Consider the following 20,193-nt stretch of genomic DNA (forward strand, 5'->3'; position numbering starts at 1 on the left):
AAAAATTCTCTTTCTCTCTCTCTCTCTCTCACTCTCTCTTTAAAAAAAAGTAAAGGTATTGTGTCCATAAAAAAAAAATCACCATGGCAGATATCATTGTTTTGTTCACTAGTGAATCTCTAATATCAGAAATTATTTCTGTCATGTATTAGGTACTTAATAACTATTTGTTGAATAATTAATTAAATCATACAAAATACTATCCTGTTGCATAAGATACCCTTCATTATATCTTACCAGCAAAAGGTTAGACTACATTTGCTACTAATGGTTAATTGTTTGACTAATTGAGAAGGATTATGTATGGATTGTTTTGCAAAAGTCTTCTCTGTGCATTTTATATTTTTTATTAAAAGATTAACTTTTGGGATCTGAAAAGATAGAGTGGTAATGCAGATAGGAGTGGGGGTTGGAATTTCAACTCACCAACTCTGTGATTTATTCCTAAAAAGTATCATAATCAAAGTCAGTGGAATGGAAAGGAAGATGAATATCTTTCTTTCACTGTCAAAGTGTATGACCTCACTCTGGGAATGAGTTTTAAGTCTGTGTGAATCATTTAGATGAAAGAAGGGACAAGTCCAGGCAGACAGTTGGAGGAGTTGGCAGGGAAGGTAAGCACAAGGTACAGTGAGGAGGGAGATTTAAAAAGGAACAACTGATCAGTGCTAATAAGATTAGTCCAGTGGGAGAAATTAAAAAAAAATAGGACAGTCATATTGTTATGTCTTGAGGGCATTCCTTAATATAGCTCTTGAGATCTAACATTTCATAGGCACTCCTTCTCATATTCTACCCTTAGGACATCTCCACTGTTGTGCCACTCATTGCAACCAACAACCTACTTAAAACCAAACATTTAATACTAATGTCGTTCTCTGCAAGATACGGTCTCCCTGACTTTGTCAATTTTGCTATTATTCCAGTTTCCTAGGCAAGAACACTTTCCCCTCAATTAGTGAAAATATTAGGATTTTCATTAATACATGCAAAGCACTTCTTACTTTAAGTGAAGAAATTGCTAGACTTCTGGACCTCATAAAATGATTAAAATTCATTAAGGTATTTATAATCTCTTTGGATAATCAGATATAATGATCTCCAAGCCAGAATGGCTATAGAAACATAGTGAACAGACCACAGATCATGGCTGCAGCCACAGCATTGGCATAAGGAAGAGCTTCAAAGGGGATGGAGGTATTGGAGAAATTGAAAGATTCGTAGGCTGTATACCTAAAGAAATGGCAGAAAGAACCAGCACCTCAGTAAAATAAATATTCTCTAAGAATCCGTAGAAAACTTTTAATCATTTTAGAACTGTGGTCTTTGATTTTCTTCACATGCCCTCAAAAAGAATTCTAAAAACTTTATATTCACTTCTATATTTTGAAGTCGATATCTGGAACTATTTTGTCAAAAGTTTAGACTTTTCGCCAGATGCGGTGGCACATGCCTGTAATCCCAATGGCTTGGGAGGCTGAGGCAGGAGGATTGTAGGTTCAAAGCCAGCCTCAGCAGAATTGAGGTGCTAAGCAACTCAGTGAAACCCTGTCTTTAAGTAAAATACAAAATAGGGCTGGGGATGTGGCTCAGTGGTTGAGTTCAATTGCTAGTACCCCACCCCTCCCAAAAAGAAGTTTAAAGAGTTTTGACTCTCTAGTGTATTAAAATATTAGTATTTGAAATTAATGCTGTTAAATCACTCCTTTACATGTATATGTTCCTGGAATGAGGCTGAATGTGCCTTAGCACAATGCCTGGCCCCTCTAGACACTTAGTGAATATTTGTTAAATGAATTATGTAGCCACCAATAAGGAGTCAGGGTGATACACAACTTTGCAGAGCATGGCAATAAAAAAATAAAATATTTCTTACCTTCATTCACTTTTGTCCAGAAAAAAAAAAAAAGTGATTTGTCTTCACAGAGCAAGCTTAAAAGTGTATTCTCTGGTTGTTCAAGCGTAGGTGGGGAGGAGATAATCACAAGAGAGAACCAGAGAAAAACATCACAAAATGTGGGTGGGAAAATGAAAAAAATTCAAAACTGGTGTTTTTATTTAATCAAGAAGAAATCAATTAGTTTTCTAGAGGAAAAAATGTGCAAAATGTGGGTACTTTTTGTAGTGTGTGTTGAGAGGTTAGTTTATACTTCCCTTTCATCTAATCTGTTTATTATGTTTCTTCAAATATGTCTTCATATTTGTTTGCATAAAGAATTTTCATGAAATAATAATAATAATAATTATTATTATTATTATTATTATTATTATTATTATTATTATTTTGATATTAGGGATTGAATCCAGAAGCAGTGTACCACCGAGCCATATCCCCAGACCTTTTTAGTTTTTAGTTTAAAGGAAAGAGTCTCTTTAAGTTGCTGAGGGTCTCACTAAGTTGCTGAGGCTGGCTTTGACTTTTGATACTCCTGCCTCAGCCTCTGAAGTCCTGGGATTACAGGTATGCACCACTATACCCAGATTCATGTAATTCTTTAGAAAGAAATATTTTGCATATGTAAGTTAATCTTGTCAACTCCATGTTCCAAAAAATGAAGCCTATAAATTAGGCAATACATAGTCAAATACAGAGAAAAATAGAAAAGAAACATCCCATAAGAAAAAAAAATAAGAATTTAGAAAGTTTCCCAAATGTTCTGTCACAGTGAAAACCTAGTTTCCAAGGTTCCAGATTCCAAGTAAAAACTTTTCCATTTTTCAGTAAATCTTTTTCAACATTGATTTTTTTAAATTATGGACTAGAAACCATGGTTGGTGTGCTTGCTTCACGGGAGTATTTGGGGAATTCAATGAATAATATATAAAATATTTTTAATCGGTATTTCCCAACATATTTTTGAAAGAGCATACACAGTCTTGTGAGCTCCCTCATGGAAGAAAGGGGAAGAAGCTTCTTTATTGACAGAGTTGGGAATATATGTGCTATGTCTAGATCATCCACATCTTGGAAGTGAACATACACTTTCACTTATGAAAGATTTAGAGAAGTTCCATAATTAAGATCTTATTTCATTTTGAGAATATGCCATTAATAAGCTAATTTTGCCACGGAATCCTATACAAATGTAAGACAGTATAATTTGACCTTTTGGAATATCATGTTCTATCTTCTGTTCCTGTTCAGGAGACCTATCTATTTACTCCAGTTCCTGTTGTGCATTCTGTCTATACAGAGAGTTTAACCTGGTAATAGAATGTTTTGCTTTCTGGAGTGCTGGCTGACTTCTAAATATAGAAGTTGGTCTACAGTGATACAATTTATTAAAAATTACACTTTGGACTTATGTGTTCATGTCTCCAGCCAGGTAGGTGAACAGAAAATAAACCATGTGCATTCATTTCTGTGCATCCAGTATAAAATATAAAAAAGGTATTTGATTGATTTTCCATTTTATTTAGGATAAAATAGCTTGGTATTGTATAAAGTCTTATTTATTTATTAAAACAAGCCATGCTTTCTTTCCTCTCTTTCCCCTAAACACAAACCCAGTATTGGCATGAATAAAAGAGGGGCATAGTTCATGGATGGAATGTTTACTAAAACTGGTTTTTAAAAATACCAAATAGTGTGATTGCTGGATCATATAGTAATATATATATATATATATATATATATATATATATATATATATATATATATATATATGAAGTACAGAAGTATCTTCCAAAGTGGCTGCTTCATTTTGCATTTTCAGCAACATTGAATGAGAGCTCCTTAATTTCTGTCTTTGTAGGCTTTGCTGCTGCTTCTCAAATATTACATCTATTTGCCAAAATTCCTCTTTAAATTCTAGCCTTGTTTTGGTGTTAGGGGGTGTGTACTGTCATGTGTACAAGATCCTTGCTGGGTGAGGGGCTTTCTTGAGTTTTGTGATAAAAATCTCATTTTCCTTGTCTCCCCCCAAAATTAAAGTTTCAGCAAAATTCAATCATATACAAATGTTACTGCCAACCATACCCCTGAGTATGATCTCAGATGATAGACTGAAGACATCTAGTTTTTGTTGTTTGGGTCAGTTTTAATTGTAGAGAATTTTTAAAGACTATTTTTCTAAAAGCAGTTTAAGGTTAGCAGGAACAGAGAATTTCCAAATACCTGCTGCCTTAACCTCCTCACTTAATAAGTATCTTCCACCAGAGTGGACCATTTGTTACAACTGACATAATCACCATAAATCCATAGTTTGCATTAGATTTGCTTTGACTATAAATTGAGTGGATTTAAACATGTGTAATAACATGTATCCATCATTGTAGTGTCTATCATACAGAGTATTTTCACTGCCCTAGAAGTCCTCTGTGCTTCACTTATTCATCCTTCCCTCTTTCCCAAATGCAGGCAACCACAGAAATTTTTACTGTGTTCATGGTTTTGCCTTTTCCAGAGTATCACATATTGAAATTACACCATATGTATTTTTTTCAGATTGCATTTTTCCATTTAGTAATAGATGTTTAGGTTTCTTCCATGTCTTTTCATGGCTTGGTAGCTCATTTCTTTTCAGGGCTGAATAATATTCCATTGTCTGGATGTACCAGAATTTATATATTCATCTACAGAAGGACATCTTGGTTGCTCCCAAGTTTTGGCAATTATGAATAAGCTTGTTTTAAGCCTTCAAATGCAGGCTTTTCTGTGAACGTAAATTTCTAATACCTTTGAGTAAATACCAAATAGTGTGATTGCCGGATCATATAGTAAAAATATATATATATATATGAAGTACAGAAGTATCTTCCAAAGTGGCTGCTTCATTTTGCATTTTTCAGCAACATTGAATGAGAGCTCCTGTTTTTGCATGCCCACGCCAGCATGACAATGTATGTTATCAGTGTTCAGGATTTAGGCAGTTCTAATCAGTATGTAGTAGCATCTTAGTGTTTTATTCCCATTTCTCTGATGCTGTATGATGTGGAGCATCTTTCTATATGGTTACTTGCTATCTGTATTTCTACTTTATTGGATGGCACAGATTTACCTTTACAAGTCCCTACTTGGTGCCATGAGTCTAACAGAGCTAATGCTTGGTACTTACTACCTGACTAGAGGTGGCAAGGCTGACAAGGTCCCTTGGTGTCTCCCTCCTCCATACCACCTTTACTACCAGTATCTTGACTGGTATAAGTCTTTCCTAGTGGAATATCCATCCCTAGAATATTTTCAGGAATGAGAGAACTTAGCATCAAATATGGATTAATTGTCTTCCCTTTGTTTATAAAGAACCAGTAAATAGTGAGTTCCGGGTGAGTCTCTGGACATACTCTGTAGACCTTATTGTGGTGCAACTGTACCCCTGCCCCTCATCATGGGGAGTGAGGGGTGTGTCCACCTAAATAACCTACAAAACAGGAGCACAGAAATTCCTCACCCTCCCCTGTAGGGTGAGCAGAGGAGAAAGGATGGAACTGTTACTTAGGCTTAAGTTCCATCCCTAAGGATACTGAGATGCATTAGGTGATTTAGCTTTTCACTGAAGTTGCTGGTACAAAGCAAATCATGCCCCATCAGGTTTTTGTTGTTGTTGTTGTTGTTGTTATTTTAATTAGTTTCTTAATTCTTTTTTCTCTTTCATTTTTATCTGTCCTTATTTTGTATCAGGATTTGTGACAGAGCCCTGTCCCTACCACATTCAGTCTCTCCCTGGTCAGCAGTAAACATCATAAACATCCTGACAGTTGAGTTTAGGAGGAAGGGAGAAGGGCTATTTCATTCTCAAGGTGGAGGTATAAGTTTTTATTTCATTCTGGCTATTAAAATGGTTTGGTCAGGTCCTTGAAGGACCTGCGTGTAAATGGCTTATTGCATGTTCAGTTCATGCAGAAAACCCTGGGCTTCCTCAGTGCTTTTCCTTGGGGATCCTTCTCCTGACAGATGCTGTTCATTTGGCCATGCGGCTCTCATTCCTAAAATGATATAATCTAGAAGGGAATGATTTCCTTGGATATGGTGGTCATTATTTAGGTGCCACCTAAGGACTGGGTAAGTGATAATAGTACTCATTTTCTCAGCTTCACTTTCCCCAGAGAAATGCAATTTCTTTCTGTGTCCCAGAGTCATACCATCCAGGCATTCAGATTCTCATAGGGCAGTTGTTTAAAAGTTTTTGCACTATGTAGCAATTCTATAGCAGTATAATCCTGAATAGTTGTACTTTCCTGAACAAAAGTATCCACCTCCTGCATCTGAATATTTTGTGCCCTTGCTTTAAATTGCAATAATGATGGAGAGAAAAAGCAAGGCTCATAGGCAACAGATCCCTTATCCTCTATCATTTCAATCTCTGCCTCTTCCACACTACCCTTCTCCCAAGGATTTCATTTCTTTGCATCCCATCTGATCTCAAGATAAAAGATAATAGCTTGCACCTGTTTTCTCTTCCAGTTCTTTTCCCCAGCCACACAGAGTAGCAATCTAGGGTTTCAAACTTGGCATCTCAGTTTCTACTTTTTTAACCAGGTTAAAGGCTAAGTGAAAGGTAGAGAGATAAAGATCTCTTTCACGTTATAACTGTGCTTCTAATTTCATTATCCTTTCACTCACAGCTATGTGGGCATTGGGAGCCAATGGAACTGCTCACAGAAACGCCACCCCAATGTAGTGGTAAGATGCCACCCTTTCTTACCACAGTGCTCTAAATCCATTGATCTTGGGATCTCCCATTGCTTACTTACCAGAATTTAACATACAGGCCACCCCTCCCCATACAAAGATAGATGGCTGTCCCCAAGATTTCCTCCTTGCATATTTTCTTTCCCTTTTCCATTTCCTGGCCATCTCACCAGTTATTTCAGAACAATCCACTATGTAAGAACCAGACCCAATGCCTTGAGACCAAAGAAAAGAGAAAGATCCAAGATTGTGCAGAACACATATTGTTTTTTGCAAAGCGGAGGTTACTGATGGCAATTTAATCCTGGGTGGCAGCAAAATCAAGTAAATTCCTGCATTTTGTGTCAGAAGGAGGGGAATGGTGAGTGGTTTGGATCTGAAAAGGCCCTCAAAGTCCACTGTGTTCAGAGATGGGGCTTTGGGGAAGTGATGAGGCTCTGACTTCAACAGTGGATTAATCCATTGGTGGCAGAATGGACTACTGGGCGGTGGGAACTTGTTGGAGGAAGTAGGTCACTAGGGGCATGACCTGGAAGGACTTATTGTCTCTCTGGCATCTCGCTCTCAGGCACTCATGCTCTCTAGCACTTCCTCTCTCTCTCCCTCCCCCCCCCACTCCTTTTCTCCACTTCCTGGCTGCCATGAGCTGAGCAGCCTTTCTCTGCCATGCCTTTCTACCACGATGTTTCTGCAAAGGAGTTATCTGACCTTAGACTAAAACCTCTAAAACTATAAGCCAAAATTAATTTTTTTTTCTTTTTGGTGTTTTTGTGAGGTATTTTAGTCACATGACACAAAGCTGATTAACATGATTTGTTAGGTCAAAAGAGACTTCATCTAAGCCAGAATATACCTGGTTTATCTTAAGCTAATATCAAAGAGTCAGGTACATTTCTGGCATAAGGGTCCAGTTGTAAGGCTCCATACCGTTTTGATGGTTTGTTCTACTCATAATATACTGGGGAAAAATGCAGGAAACTCTGAATAGTGTTAATCTGGAGTAAGCCTGGCCTTTACAACTCAATGTGGCTATAGTCATGTCAAGCTGAATCTGCATTTTTAATCTTCCTAAATAGGTATTTTCTTCCAATCAAAGATATATTGAAACAAACAAACAAACAAAAAACGGAGAATGAAAAACTAAATGTGTCAGCATTGGTAAAATACTGATAATCATTGAAGTTAGGTGATATGTATATGGACTTCTTTACATTTTTTTCACTTGATTTTTGAGTAGATTAGAATATGTTCACTTATAAATAAGTAATATAAATAATAAATTTTATTACAAGTGTTTTTTGACTCTTTCCTTCAGTTCCAAAAAGCAAAAAAAAATCTCTTATTCTTGTTCTAGAATTGAGGGATGTGGTAGACAGACCAAATAATGGAGGCTTTGTATGCTGTGGTATGTATGGTGCCCCACAGATATACATATCTAGTCCACAGAACCAATAAATATGTTATCGTAGGTGGCAAAGGGACTTTGCAGATGTAATTCAGGATATAGATCTTAAAATTAAAAAATGAGCTGGCATTTTCCAGGTAAGTCTAATCTAATCCTATGACTCCTTAAAAGCAGATCTCTTTTTCCTGCTGGAAGAAGCCATGGGAGTTTTGAAATTCAAGGACTCAGCACACAGTAGCTGGGCAGAAGATGGATGGGCAACATGACAAGGAATTCAGGCAGTGTCAGGGAGCTGAAAGAGTCCCTTCACTCACAGCCAGCCAGGAAACAGGGAATTCATCTCTGCAGTCCAAATAACTGGATTATATCAGCAATCTAAATGATCTTGGAAGCAAATTCTCCCTCAGAGCCTACAAATAAGAGAACAGCTTGCCAACAGCTTGATATCTGCTTAGGAAAACCATATCAGAGAAAACAGCTGAGTTCACCAGACTTGTGACCTACATCTGTAAGATAATAAATGTGTGTTGTTTTTAATAAGTGCACACAAACAGCAAGGAGAAAAATGGGGCATGACAAATGAGGCTGTACATGTTTGTGGTAGGTTGTACTTAATCTGGTGTAGTCTCCGTCAGGCGAAAGGCCAAAGAATGTTTTCTTCCGTGCACTCACCATAAACTTTCAGTGACCCAAGTGAAGCAAGAAATTGGGTCTAGATCCTTTTAAAATGCCAGGAGATTTGCCCAATAATAATAATAATCCCTAACCCTTACTATGTACCAGGTAAAATTCCAAGTATTTTTTATATGTTAAATGATAATTCTTGACTGTTAGGCATATTATTATCCTCAGAGAGTCTGGATAACTACCAGAAAGTCAGGAGCTGGAATTCAAACTCAGAAAGCCTACCTCCAGAGGTCTTGCTCCTGAAATCATGCTGCAGGATTTGGGACCATCCCTATAGATACGCCTGTTTCTAAACTGAAAACCCAAAGAAAACAAGGAAGTTGAAAGCCCTTTCCTAAGGGGCAGAGGGTACAGTGTTCATTATTGTGTGAACAGCCCATTTTCAAATCTTGATTTCTCGTCCTCAGGAAAATAATGAAATTGTGGGAAGATTTTCACAAATCACATAGGGAGAATTAGCATGATGGGAAGGGTGTAATTTAGAAGGGATACTGCCTTCCTGCTCTCTCGTTGCCTTGAGAATGATTTGATATGGTTTCTCCTTATTAAGAACTAAGTGTAAAATAAATACAGATCACCTAGATAGGGGGAAGATCCTGGTTTTCTTTCTATCAAAGATGTTTAACATTTTCAAAAACAGTGGACAAATCTGGTGTCTTCAAGAGGTTATACCTGGAAAGTAAAGAAAACTATCCTGTCCTTGACACTAAGGGAAATCATTTTGTAACTCATATCAATGGTGGCATATGATATTCACAGCTATATTGTATTAGTCAGCTTTTTGTCACTTGACCAAAATACCTAACATACAACTTACAGAAAACTTATCCTGACTCAGCTTCAGAGGTTTTAGTCCATAATCTGCTGGTTCTGTTGCTCTTATCCTGAGGTGAGTCAGAACATCATGGTGAAAGGGCATGGTGGAGGAAAGCTTCTCAGCTCATGGCAGCCAAGAAAACAAAAAGGGAGTAAGGAAGAGACCAAGGATAACATATACTCTCCAAGGGTATGCCCTCAAGGATCCACCATACAACTATATCTCAACTCCTACACCTTCTACCACCTCTCAATAATGTCATCAAATTATTATCCCGCAGAGAAGGTCAGATTCTTCATGATCCAATCACTTCCCAAAAGCCCCACCTCTGAACATTGCTCCTTTAGAGACCAAGCCATAAACACAGGAGTCTTTGTGAGGCAATTCAAATCTAAACTATAACACAGATCATTGATATTGATCATAAAAATTGTTACTTATGATCATTTATCTATTATCAGAATCCTGAGACTGAAGTCATAATGAAAAAGTCATATATTTTATTTTTTTCTGAAGAGAGACTGTCACTATCACATTTGTTGCAAACTGTGGCTAAATATGTCAGATATATATTAGCATATCTGAAATAAAGGCATTTAAATATTAAAGATTATTATTCACTTAATAAGGAGATAGAGGTTTTCTTTATCTTTCTATAAAATGTATCAAACTTATGATGTCTTTAATGTGTATCAGGCACTAGACTAGGAACACAGTTAATTAAAGTACAGGCACTAAGGTGCTTGTAGTTTTATAGGTAAGAGAAATAGACTCGCCAATAAAGATAAAAGTTATAAAAGAAGATTGCACTGAAGGCTCTGGAAATGGAGAGATCCAAGTCAGGCTCTAAAGAGTCAATGAAAGTTGCCTCCAACCAGATATTCAAACCAACCCATGGGTGGGTCAGGTTATGGAAACAGTATGCCTCAAAAAATAGAAAGATTATGTGTGGCTTGTTGTGAAAATATTTCAGTAAGTCAACAGAGAAGGCTGGATATGTGGAAGAGGAGAGGAAGAGGTTGGAGAAATATTCAAGTGGGAGGAAGAGAAGCAGCTGATCGTGTAGGGTTTCATGTGCCTTGCTGAAGGGAAACACCTTATCCTGAAGGTGGTGGTGATTCACATGTGGGCTGGAAGCTTGATGGTGTGATCAGAATCACTTTGGGAAGATCAGAGTGATAACCTTTGGAAGAATGCATTGGAGAACAAAACCTAAGAAAGGAGGTCAGTTGGAAAGCAGTAGCAGGTCCTTGGGAAAGACTTAAGGTCTCAAACTAAGGCATAATCATGAGGAGGAGGCAGGGATGAGAGAGATTAAGGAGGTTGACTCCAACCACTTTAGAGAATGATTATTGTTCAAGTGAAGAAGTACATGTTTAGGATGACTCTCAGCTCTCTGAGCTGGATGGGTCATCAGTCACCAAAAGAGGAAACATTGGAAGAATAAGTTTATATAGAGAGACACTGATTCATTGCTGGACATTTTTCATTTAAATGAACATAACAAAACACAGGTAAATATAAGATTCTGATTTCAGGGGAGTTTACCATATCAATTGAGCATCATTTTTAACAAAAAAATATTGTATAATCATATATGCTCTCTAAAGAAGACTTTTAAGCCATTTACCAGGGAATTATTGGCTATTTCTCTTTCATAAAGCATTAGGTGAGTGTGATTTCTAGGACCATTAAATGAAGTAGAAATTGTGAAAGATTGTAATTAGAAAATGTATATGATGGCATGCTCTTTTCTCAATCCTGGGAAACTGACAGGAATGAGAATAAACAAAGTTATTGCTCTAGTACTATACCTTCGAAGAGGACATTTCATACTCCACCTACATTGCTATGCAATGGAACAGTCTTCCTTCTGCTGTTTGCCATTTAGAATTTAGATACTAGACTTTTCTCTGTTCTGTTTTCCCTGTCTCAATGTGAGCTACCTCATTCAGTCATTTAATAGAAGAGTAGTTAGAAGTTCTCATATGAAAGCTGTTTTACTCCTAAAAAAAAATCTTGAAAAGCAAGGTCGAATCTAATTTTTCTTTTTCTCATCTCTCTTAAATTTGAGTAGAATAATCCTAAAAATTGAAGGTGAAACAAAGACTGGAAACATAAAGCAAATTTATAACATCTAACTTTATAGAATAAATTCTCAACTCCAGATTTATAATAAAGCAACTCTATTAGTATTAAGGAAATTACTACTTATACATTGATATTAAAGCATATTGTTTAACATGAATCCAAAATATAAGCTAAAATGTACACATAAACTAAAAGATTAATATTAGTTTATTATTTTTTAAACAAAATATTTTTTATAAAAGTCTTTGCACCTAGTGACTAGTTTCCATTTAAGAATTTTCTAGGTGACTTGTATCACAAAAATTTTTGTTTTGATCTCCGAGTGATATTTTGTCCCAGACTTGAAGCAACTTCTATTCACCCCATGGATATGTCATCAATCTGTTATGTGTGAATGTGCACTATTCTTTCCTTTCCTTGACCAAATGTTTCATTTCCTGAAAATGAAATTACTTAAATGCAACAAACAGATGGTCAAAGAGTCCTGTAGAAGCTTGCACTGCTACAAAATTTATTATCTGAATTCCTGAGGTAAGCCTGAGAATTTAGCAAAAATTCTTTTTCACACATAACTGTGCCATAGTTGATATTGCGATCTTCCTGCCATTTTAAAATTCACTTTGGACATTAGGAAGAAAAGACTAAAAAGCTATTTCCTATTTTATGTGAAAAAATTAAAAGTATGATAAAATCACACGGACCACATTGGTTTAGACTTATCTTAAAATTGTTCTTAAGATATTAAAAAATAACATCATAAATTATATATGAAAATAGAAAAAATATAGCTTGATTCTCTTCCGATTTTAAGTCTTCAAAAAGTCTGTTCTCTAGGTTAAAGAAATACTCCTTATCAGAATAGCATGGGGAATTTAGATAAATAAGACATGATTCTTTGTACCCTCTTTTCTTTTTTTTAATTGTCAGATATAAAAAGTTTGGACATTTGGTTCAATGCAAAAAAAAATAATCTCTGTGATGCCTCTGTCTCAGGTATATATCATACTTTAAATAACAATTTATTATATACCCAACCATTCAAAAATAGCAAAGCCATTTTGCTGTTGGAAAATTTTTCAGCTGTCACTCAATGTATTCTTTAGGAAACCTGTAAAGCACAAAGACTTTTGTAAAAGAGCAGTGGCCAGTGCAGTGAGCATGTGAACTTTTGTAAAACTTTTCCAGTTGTTTATACATGGCCTTTAGTCAGATGCTTTCATTGAATTATGTTGTTTCTTCTTTAATCTATATACCTAACCACACTCAAAGTCCAATATCAGAAAATAGCAAAATTTTCCTTCATACAGATGCATTAGAAGACATTTGTGAAGTCCTGCAAAGATTACAATGAATATATCACAAAATAGGTGCTAGCGAACACCTTCGTAAATCTTTCCTGTTGTTTTGGCCTAAAATATTCTGGGAATTCTCCAATTAGAAAACATATGTTAAAGTTTTACCATCTGTTATAGGGCTTGCTCAAGTTATGTTATGGTGTGGGGAAAAGGGAAAAAAAAGAATATAATGAGTAAAAGACTTCAGCACTTCTAATAACTCACGTACTAAGAGAAATATAAGAAGAGAAACATGAGGAGTGATGTTACAAATATATTCAGGGGATCTATTCAGGGGATCTTCCAGGTCATGTGCAGACTCCTTTCTCCTCCAGCCTTCGGAGTCTCAGATGAGGTTAGCAGAAGCAGTAGGCTACCCAGTTACAGAACAGTTCCCTTCCTCTCCTGCCCTCTCTGGGCCTTCAAGGTTACTGTGCCTTAGCCTTCCCTCTGCCCATACACAGGAGACCCTCAGCCTTGCTGTCTGTTTCTTTTAGTCTGCCCCTTTCCTATTCATTGTACTTGCACCCTACTCAGACATAAAAGCCTTGGTCATATAAGGAAGCCAGTCTCCCCAGAACACTGCCTAAGTGCTTAAAGTTGGATTAAATAGAAGTAAGAATCAGTGGGGGGGCTGGGGATGTGGCTCAAGCGGTAGCGCGCTCGCTTGGCATGGTTTGATCCTCAGCACCACATACAAACAAAGATGTTGTGTCCGCTGAAAACTAAATAATAAATATTAAAAAAAATTCTCTCTCTCTCTCTCTCTCTCTCTCTCTCTCTCTCTCTCTCTCTCTCTCTCTCTCTCTCTGTCTCTCTCTCAAAAAAAAATCAATTGGGAAGATACTCAAAGAGGAAGGTGCTCTTGGCACATCTCCCTCTCTTAGTGGTTTGTCCCAGGAGAGTCAGAACCTCAGCAGAACTCTCATGCAATCTTAAAGTTTCTGCTGTGACCATTAGTTTAAGAGAGGACAGCTGAGGCCTTGGACATTTGAAGGCCAGTGATTTGTCAAGTGAGTGTGGTTCCTCTGCCAGGAAAGGGGATATAATAAATAGGGACTATGACAACATTGGGGAAGTTTTCTGTATGAACAATCCACATATCAAATATAAGTGTATTCTAGATGGTTATATTAGTCTCCCACTTACGAATCTGGTACCCACAATACTCAAAGCCAATTGCCTATCTAGTGTTATTTGTAGGAAGTCAGAAAAAAAGAGTAGTTAGTGTGAGCTTTGTGAATCCCAACCCCTCTCCATAGGCCTTTTCTCTGACCACGATAGAACAACCCTGGAGGCCTTGTCTATGGGAAGTAGTCAGATTTGACTAGTTTACAGTACAGCAATTTCAAGAATGATTCTAGCCCTTGAGAGGTGAAAGGCTTTTAGATGGTTGTGTAAGCATCTGCTCAGACCACATTAATAAATTCTTTAACCACATTATGCCACATAAGCAGGCTCCAAGACATTAGAATCAAAAAGACTCATCAAATGTCTATGGCAAAGATCAAAATAGCCCCCATAGAGAGACTTTATTAACATGGGAGCTTACCCCAAGCATAGCCCAGCTCTGTATCCAGCAATACATGAAGTTCTTTACAAGTGGATTCAACCATAGCCTCTGGTCTCCAGAACCCATCTGTGAGGTTTCTAGTGAGCCATTTCAAGTTTTAAGTAGTAAAAATTTCATTTTATATAAAATTGTTATCACCCAATGAATTTTTTTTTCCCTCTGTTCAGCTCTGTTATTTAAGTTAGATCCTGATTTTGTGGGGGTAGATAATTTTTGTTTATAATGAAACTTGTTTATTTCCTCATTGAAATGTAACTGGAACATACAATTGTTTTGTAATATTACGATTTTTTTGTTGTTGTCATGCACTTTGTATAAATAAATAAATGTCAAATGGCCAAAGGGTTTTGTTAGGACGTAGAATAACTCTCCGATTTAAGCATTGTTGAAAGTGTAATTTTACTTGATATATGTGATTATTATCAGGTAAGCAAAATGAAGCCTACCATTACTCACCATATCTTTATTGTGGAGCTGTTTATGAAATGCCCAAGAACTGGGCAGGACTAGCATGTAGCGTGGTTTTGTAGACAAAGCAAGCTTCAATCATAACTTTTTTGCTCTGTACATAAGAATACTCACTATGTATAAGAGCTTCTCTGACACCTCCAGGAGCATAGCAACTTCAAAAGGTTTTGGCTAAGACTGCAGCACAGTCAGATGCACTCCATGTGTGAATTTCATCTTTTCTACATTGAATTTTTACCAGTTGTGTAGAGGTGGCCTAGTATGCCTTTTTAGGACAGTACGCTTAATATTGGAGATGATCCGAAGAAATTGCAGATTTCTCAGTATGGTATTCTAATTAAAACCTAATTAGCGATTCACTGTGCTGGAAGTTGGAATTTAGCATAGAAATAATTTCACTAGGCATAGAAAGTAAAGATGTATATTTTGGAGACATTAGAATTTCAAAAATATAAGGCAGCACATGTGGAATTTAGAGGTGTTAAAAAAATCTTAAGTGTGGGCTTCTCCATAGCTTTGAGCTTGAACAGTTTTGTATAATCAGTGAGCTTGCCAAACAGTATCAAAAAACTCATTTTCTTCAAGTGCTTTATTTATCTTTAATAGAACCTTCATCACCCTGGTGTTGTAAATTTGGAGTGTATGTTTGAGACGCCTGAAAGAGTGTTTGTTGTTATGGAAAAACTCCATGGAGACATGTTGGAGATGATCTTGTCAAGTGAAAAGGGCAGGTTGCCAGAGCACATAACGAAGTTTTTAATTACTCAGGTAAGAAATCAATTAGAGGCAGAAAAAAATAATTTAATATCAAATGTTATAACTGTTTTACGACAGCTTCCTAGCCTTGTTGTTTAGTCTGTACTTCCAATCTAAACTACACTAGGAAAGGTTGCAGAGCTTATTATTGTGTGCTCTGATTAGTATCTGTTAGTCAGAGTCCAGTATACCAAATTAATAACATGGAAGTCAGCCCATGTATTGGGATTATTCATGGGACTTTAAAAAGTACATTGGCTTAGTCCTGATTCAATGTAAATATTTAAGAATGCACATTCCTGATGCATATTGAATTCCTTTGTCTACACTTGTGTTGGTTGCTGTTTGAATACCATAATAAGATACTTCTTCCATTGAAATTTCCCTAGCAACTCGCTGTGTTCATCTACTCCATTTTAGTGTCTTGAGCAAACTGGACTGGCTATTGTGCATTTTATCTTGGTCTTTTAAATTTATGAACTGGTAGAAAACATCTTCAAATTAATAGACTGAAATGAAAGCATTTTGGTGATTATCTTCTTTATAGATACTCGTGGCTTTGCGGCATCTTCATTTTAAAAATATCGTTCACTGTGACCTTAAGCCAGAAAATGTGTTGCTGGCATCAGCCGATCCTTTCCCTCAGGCAAGTATAAAAGCTTCTCTCAGCAAAAAGCCAGCTGACAGCATCACTGGCTCCCAGGCAGCATCCTGTCACCTTCTCCCTCCCGACCCCACTTCAAGATCTTTGTTTCAAGTTTTCTCTATGTGTTCCCATCCATTTGTTGCCTTCTTATATTTCAGGACTGTGACTTTGTCACTGGCTTTTCAGTTCAGTGAGTCTTAATAGTACATACCTGTGCCTTCTTATTGCTTTGCTTTTCTTTTTTTGGTTGGGTGGGGGGTGTCTTTCCAAACTGGCCTAAGGTTGAAACCTCTGGCTCTGAGAGTGAGGACACTTGAGAGTCCCAGAGAGCTATCGGTCTCTCTAAGGTTGGGCAAGACTTTCAATTTCAGCCTTATTCTCCAGGCCCAGGGCAAAATTCTTCCTTTTCTCAATTCAGAAGGTAGAAAACAACTGGATTTCTCCCTAGGGAGTCAGAGATCTTAAGTGACCTGACCAAGGTTGGCTGTCTTGCTTTGCCATCTTGACACCGTCAGGTCCTACCAATGTGCCAAAACAGAGCCAATTATTGTGGGTGGCACAACTCAACTATCTACTGTCTTTCATCCTCATAATAAGCCCTTGAGTTAGCCCTTCACTCCCCAGACTTGCATGTTTCCCTTCCCACTTCTAAGTATACTTGTTTTCACATTTTTCTCTTGTTTTTTTGGAGGGTGGGTGGGGGGGGTGTTTAGATGATATGTTTATGAATGAAAGCATGCCTTTATATCAGTATGGAAACCATTGTCATCCTTTATCACTTAGCAGAAAATAGCTATTTCTTACACCATAAGAAAATCATATTGTTCTGCACGAAGAGTTATGGTAGTTTCTGACAGACTTCAACTAACCCATATACAGACACATAACTGTGATTGAATGATTTCTGCATACACTTTTGTCAACAGGTGAAACTTTGTGATTTTGGCTTTGCCAGGATCATTGGAGAGAAATCTTTCCGAAGATCTGTGGTTGGTACCCCAGCTTACCTGGCACCTGAGGTTCTAAGAAACAAGGGTTATAATCGCTCCCTAGACATGTGGTCTGTCGGGGTGATTATCTACGTAAGCCTAAGTGGCACGTTCCCATTTAACGAAGATGAGGACATACACGACCAAATCCAGAATGCAGCTTTCATGTATCCACCAAATCCCTGGAAGGAAATCTCTCATGAAGGTAATAACTTCCATGCAAAAATGATCATGGCTTATTTTTTAAGAGTTATGAGTTTAATTGTGAATTATTACACTGATAAATGTTCACTGTGCCTACCAGATTAGAAGCACAAATTGATTGGTGTTGGTTGAAAGTAAATGAAAACAAAAATGTCTTTTGCTGAAATGTGTGTGTGTGTGTTTACAAATATAGAAAAAGGAATATGTGTATTAAGAGGTAGATGAAACAACCAGAATGAACTTGTTCCTATTTTTTGTATTTTCTTAAAATGTACAAATATTTATATATTGATATAATGATAATGAATCTTTAGTAAAGGTTTACTTACCATGTACCTGGGTTTGTTCAATGTTGGCTCAATATGTGGAAATCAATAAACGCAATTCATTACATCAATATACTTAAAGATAAGAATCATATGATCATCTCAATAGATGCAGAAAAAGCATTTGACAAAATATAGCTCTGCTTTCTGTTCAAAACACTAGAAAAACTAGGGATAGTAGGAACATACCTCAACATTATAAAAGCTATCTATGCTAAGCCAAGGCCAACATCATTCTAAATGGAGAAAAAAATGAAAGCATTCCCTCCAAAAACTGCAACAAGACAGGGATGCCCTGTTTCACCACTTCTATTCAACACAGTCCTGTAAACTCTAGGCAGAGCACTTAGACAGACAAAAGAAATTAAAGGGATATGAATAGGAAAAGAAGAATTCAACTATTGCTGTTTGCTGAGGATATGCTTCTATATTTAGGATCCAAAAAATTCTACCAGAAAACTTTTAGAGCTAATAAATGTATTAAATATTTTTAAAGTATTATCAACACAAGAACTTTTTGACATTGATATTTTAATTATCAAACCATATAAATTAGTGTGGCAAAATCTTTGTCTAGTGATTTCTTCTGTGTAATGTTAGAGTATGCATCATATTTTACTTGGCCATGTCCTTGGAAGTTTGTTCAGCATTAGAACATCCTTATATATATGATTTCTATAAGTATCTATGATGACTTCTTTAGGATAGATTAACTGGGCAGTGTTTCAGGAAAGCTTCTATTCTTCTTAATAAATACTGCCATCCTCTTAAAGGAAAACAGATAGTGTTTTAAAGATGGCAGGGCTGATGAGGGCAAATAAAATGACTTATTCAATGTTTTTAAAAGGTGTTCCTCAGTAAAGATGCTTTGGAGTTTATTTAATTCTCATAAAAATTTCATAAGATAGGTTTTTTAAAATTATACCTGTAATTTAAATAAGAAAACTGAAATATTAAAAAGTTATGCTGTAATTTTGAATCACAAAACTAGTCAGGGGCAGGGCCAGAACTCATGCTGGCAATCTGAACATTCCTGCTTCCTTCTTGTTTCTGGACAACATCTAGTCCAGAAGCCAATACATGCATAGGATTAACCTCTCTTATTTGATGCCTGTTACTGCATGTGTTGGTATAGCAATGGGAAAAGAGTGTATATCAGCTGCCTAATGTAGATTAAATTATTAGATGTTTAGTATTAAATGGCAAGAGCTATCCATTGTCAGAGTTTTAAGTTACCATTAGCAACAACCTTTAACATCCTCTAATTACCTGTAAATTATAGCAAGATGGATGTATCTTAAAGGAATCTGTGGCCTACAAAAGAGCTATCATATATGCCAAAGGAATAATTAAATATTTAGGATGGTTCAACAAAGATGAAAGTGAAGTATAATTATATTTCTTTTCTAGAAGACAGAAAAGAAGGCATTATCAGATAACCTGTGACCAAGGCTCTTGTTAGGAAACATCTCCTTTAAATAGAGCTAACCCTCATGCTTGATGCCTTTAATCCAGAAATCCAGTAAAATAACTTGATGCCTTTTTACAGATTTCATATCAGAATACCCTTGAAGTCAATTTAACATTTTTTGGTTATTGTCACTGGTAATAGAAACCAAAGGCCTAAGTTTCTATGGCTTATGAACACTTGTTGGGAAATCACAACTTACATACATTATAGGTAACATGAAAGTAGAGAACAGAACATAAAATATGCTTCAAAGAACTTGAAAGCTAGTTGGGGAGATGAGTTACACAAATTTAGAAAATTGTAAATGTATTTTCTGGAATTGTCAGAGAGGTATGAAATCAGAGTCTTCAAATTCAGAGGAATGACAACCACTGTGAACTTGACTGGTCAAAACTACATTTTCATAAAAGATAGATCTTATGCCAAATCACCAAAGAATGGTAAGGAAGAGACATAGTATTTTAGTAAGAGGGAATGATACAGGATAATTCAGAAGGATAATTCAGAATTATATTTGATCAGGAAGAACATATTTTTCTTGGCTATGGAAGTGTCAACATTTTTCTTCCTACTCAAAATGATGTGGAGACCAGCTCAGGTCAATAATAAAGCCCTCCTTTTTCTTTTTTTTTTTCAATTAAATTAGTTATTCTTATATGTTATACATGATGGCAGAATGCAATTCATTTCATATTACACACATAGAGCACAATTTTTCAAGTCACTGATTGTACACAAAGTCTTTTCACACCATTCGTGTCTTCATACGTGTACTTAGGGTAATGAAGTCTAACT

The 20,193-nt window shown here is 36.4% G+C and overlaps 1 protein-coding gene across 8 annotated transcripts in view; it reads left to right on the forward strand.

Moving 5' to 3' along the window:
• PRKD1 (protein kinase D1) overlaps positions 1-20,193 on the forward strand; it is a 335,410-nt gene that overhangs the window by 298,325 nt on the left and 16,892 nt on the right. For all 8 annotated transcript variants that reach the window (XR_014021650.1, XR_014021651.1, XM_081291749.1 and 5 more), the window contains 3 exons: positions 15,613-15,774; positions 16,310-16,408; positions 17,335-17,602. Coding sequence is in view for 6 of the 8 variants with exons in the window: in XM_081291749.1 (XP_081147875.1) it covers positions 15,613-15,774; positions 16,310-16,408; positions 17,335-17,602 (529 nt within the window). In the remaining 2 variants the exon portion in view is untranslated. The remainder of the gene's footprint in view (positions 1-15,612; positions 15,775-16,309; positions 16,409-17,334; positions 17,603-20,193) is intronic.

Source organism: Spermophilus citellus, assembly GCF_964194105.1.
Source record: "Spermophilus citellus genome assembly, chromosome: 4".
In the NCBI taxonomy this organism is placed as follows: domain Eukaryota; kingdom Metazoa; phylum Chordata; class Mammalia; order Rodentia; family Sciuridae; genus Spermophilus; species Spermophilus citellus.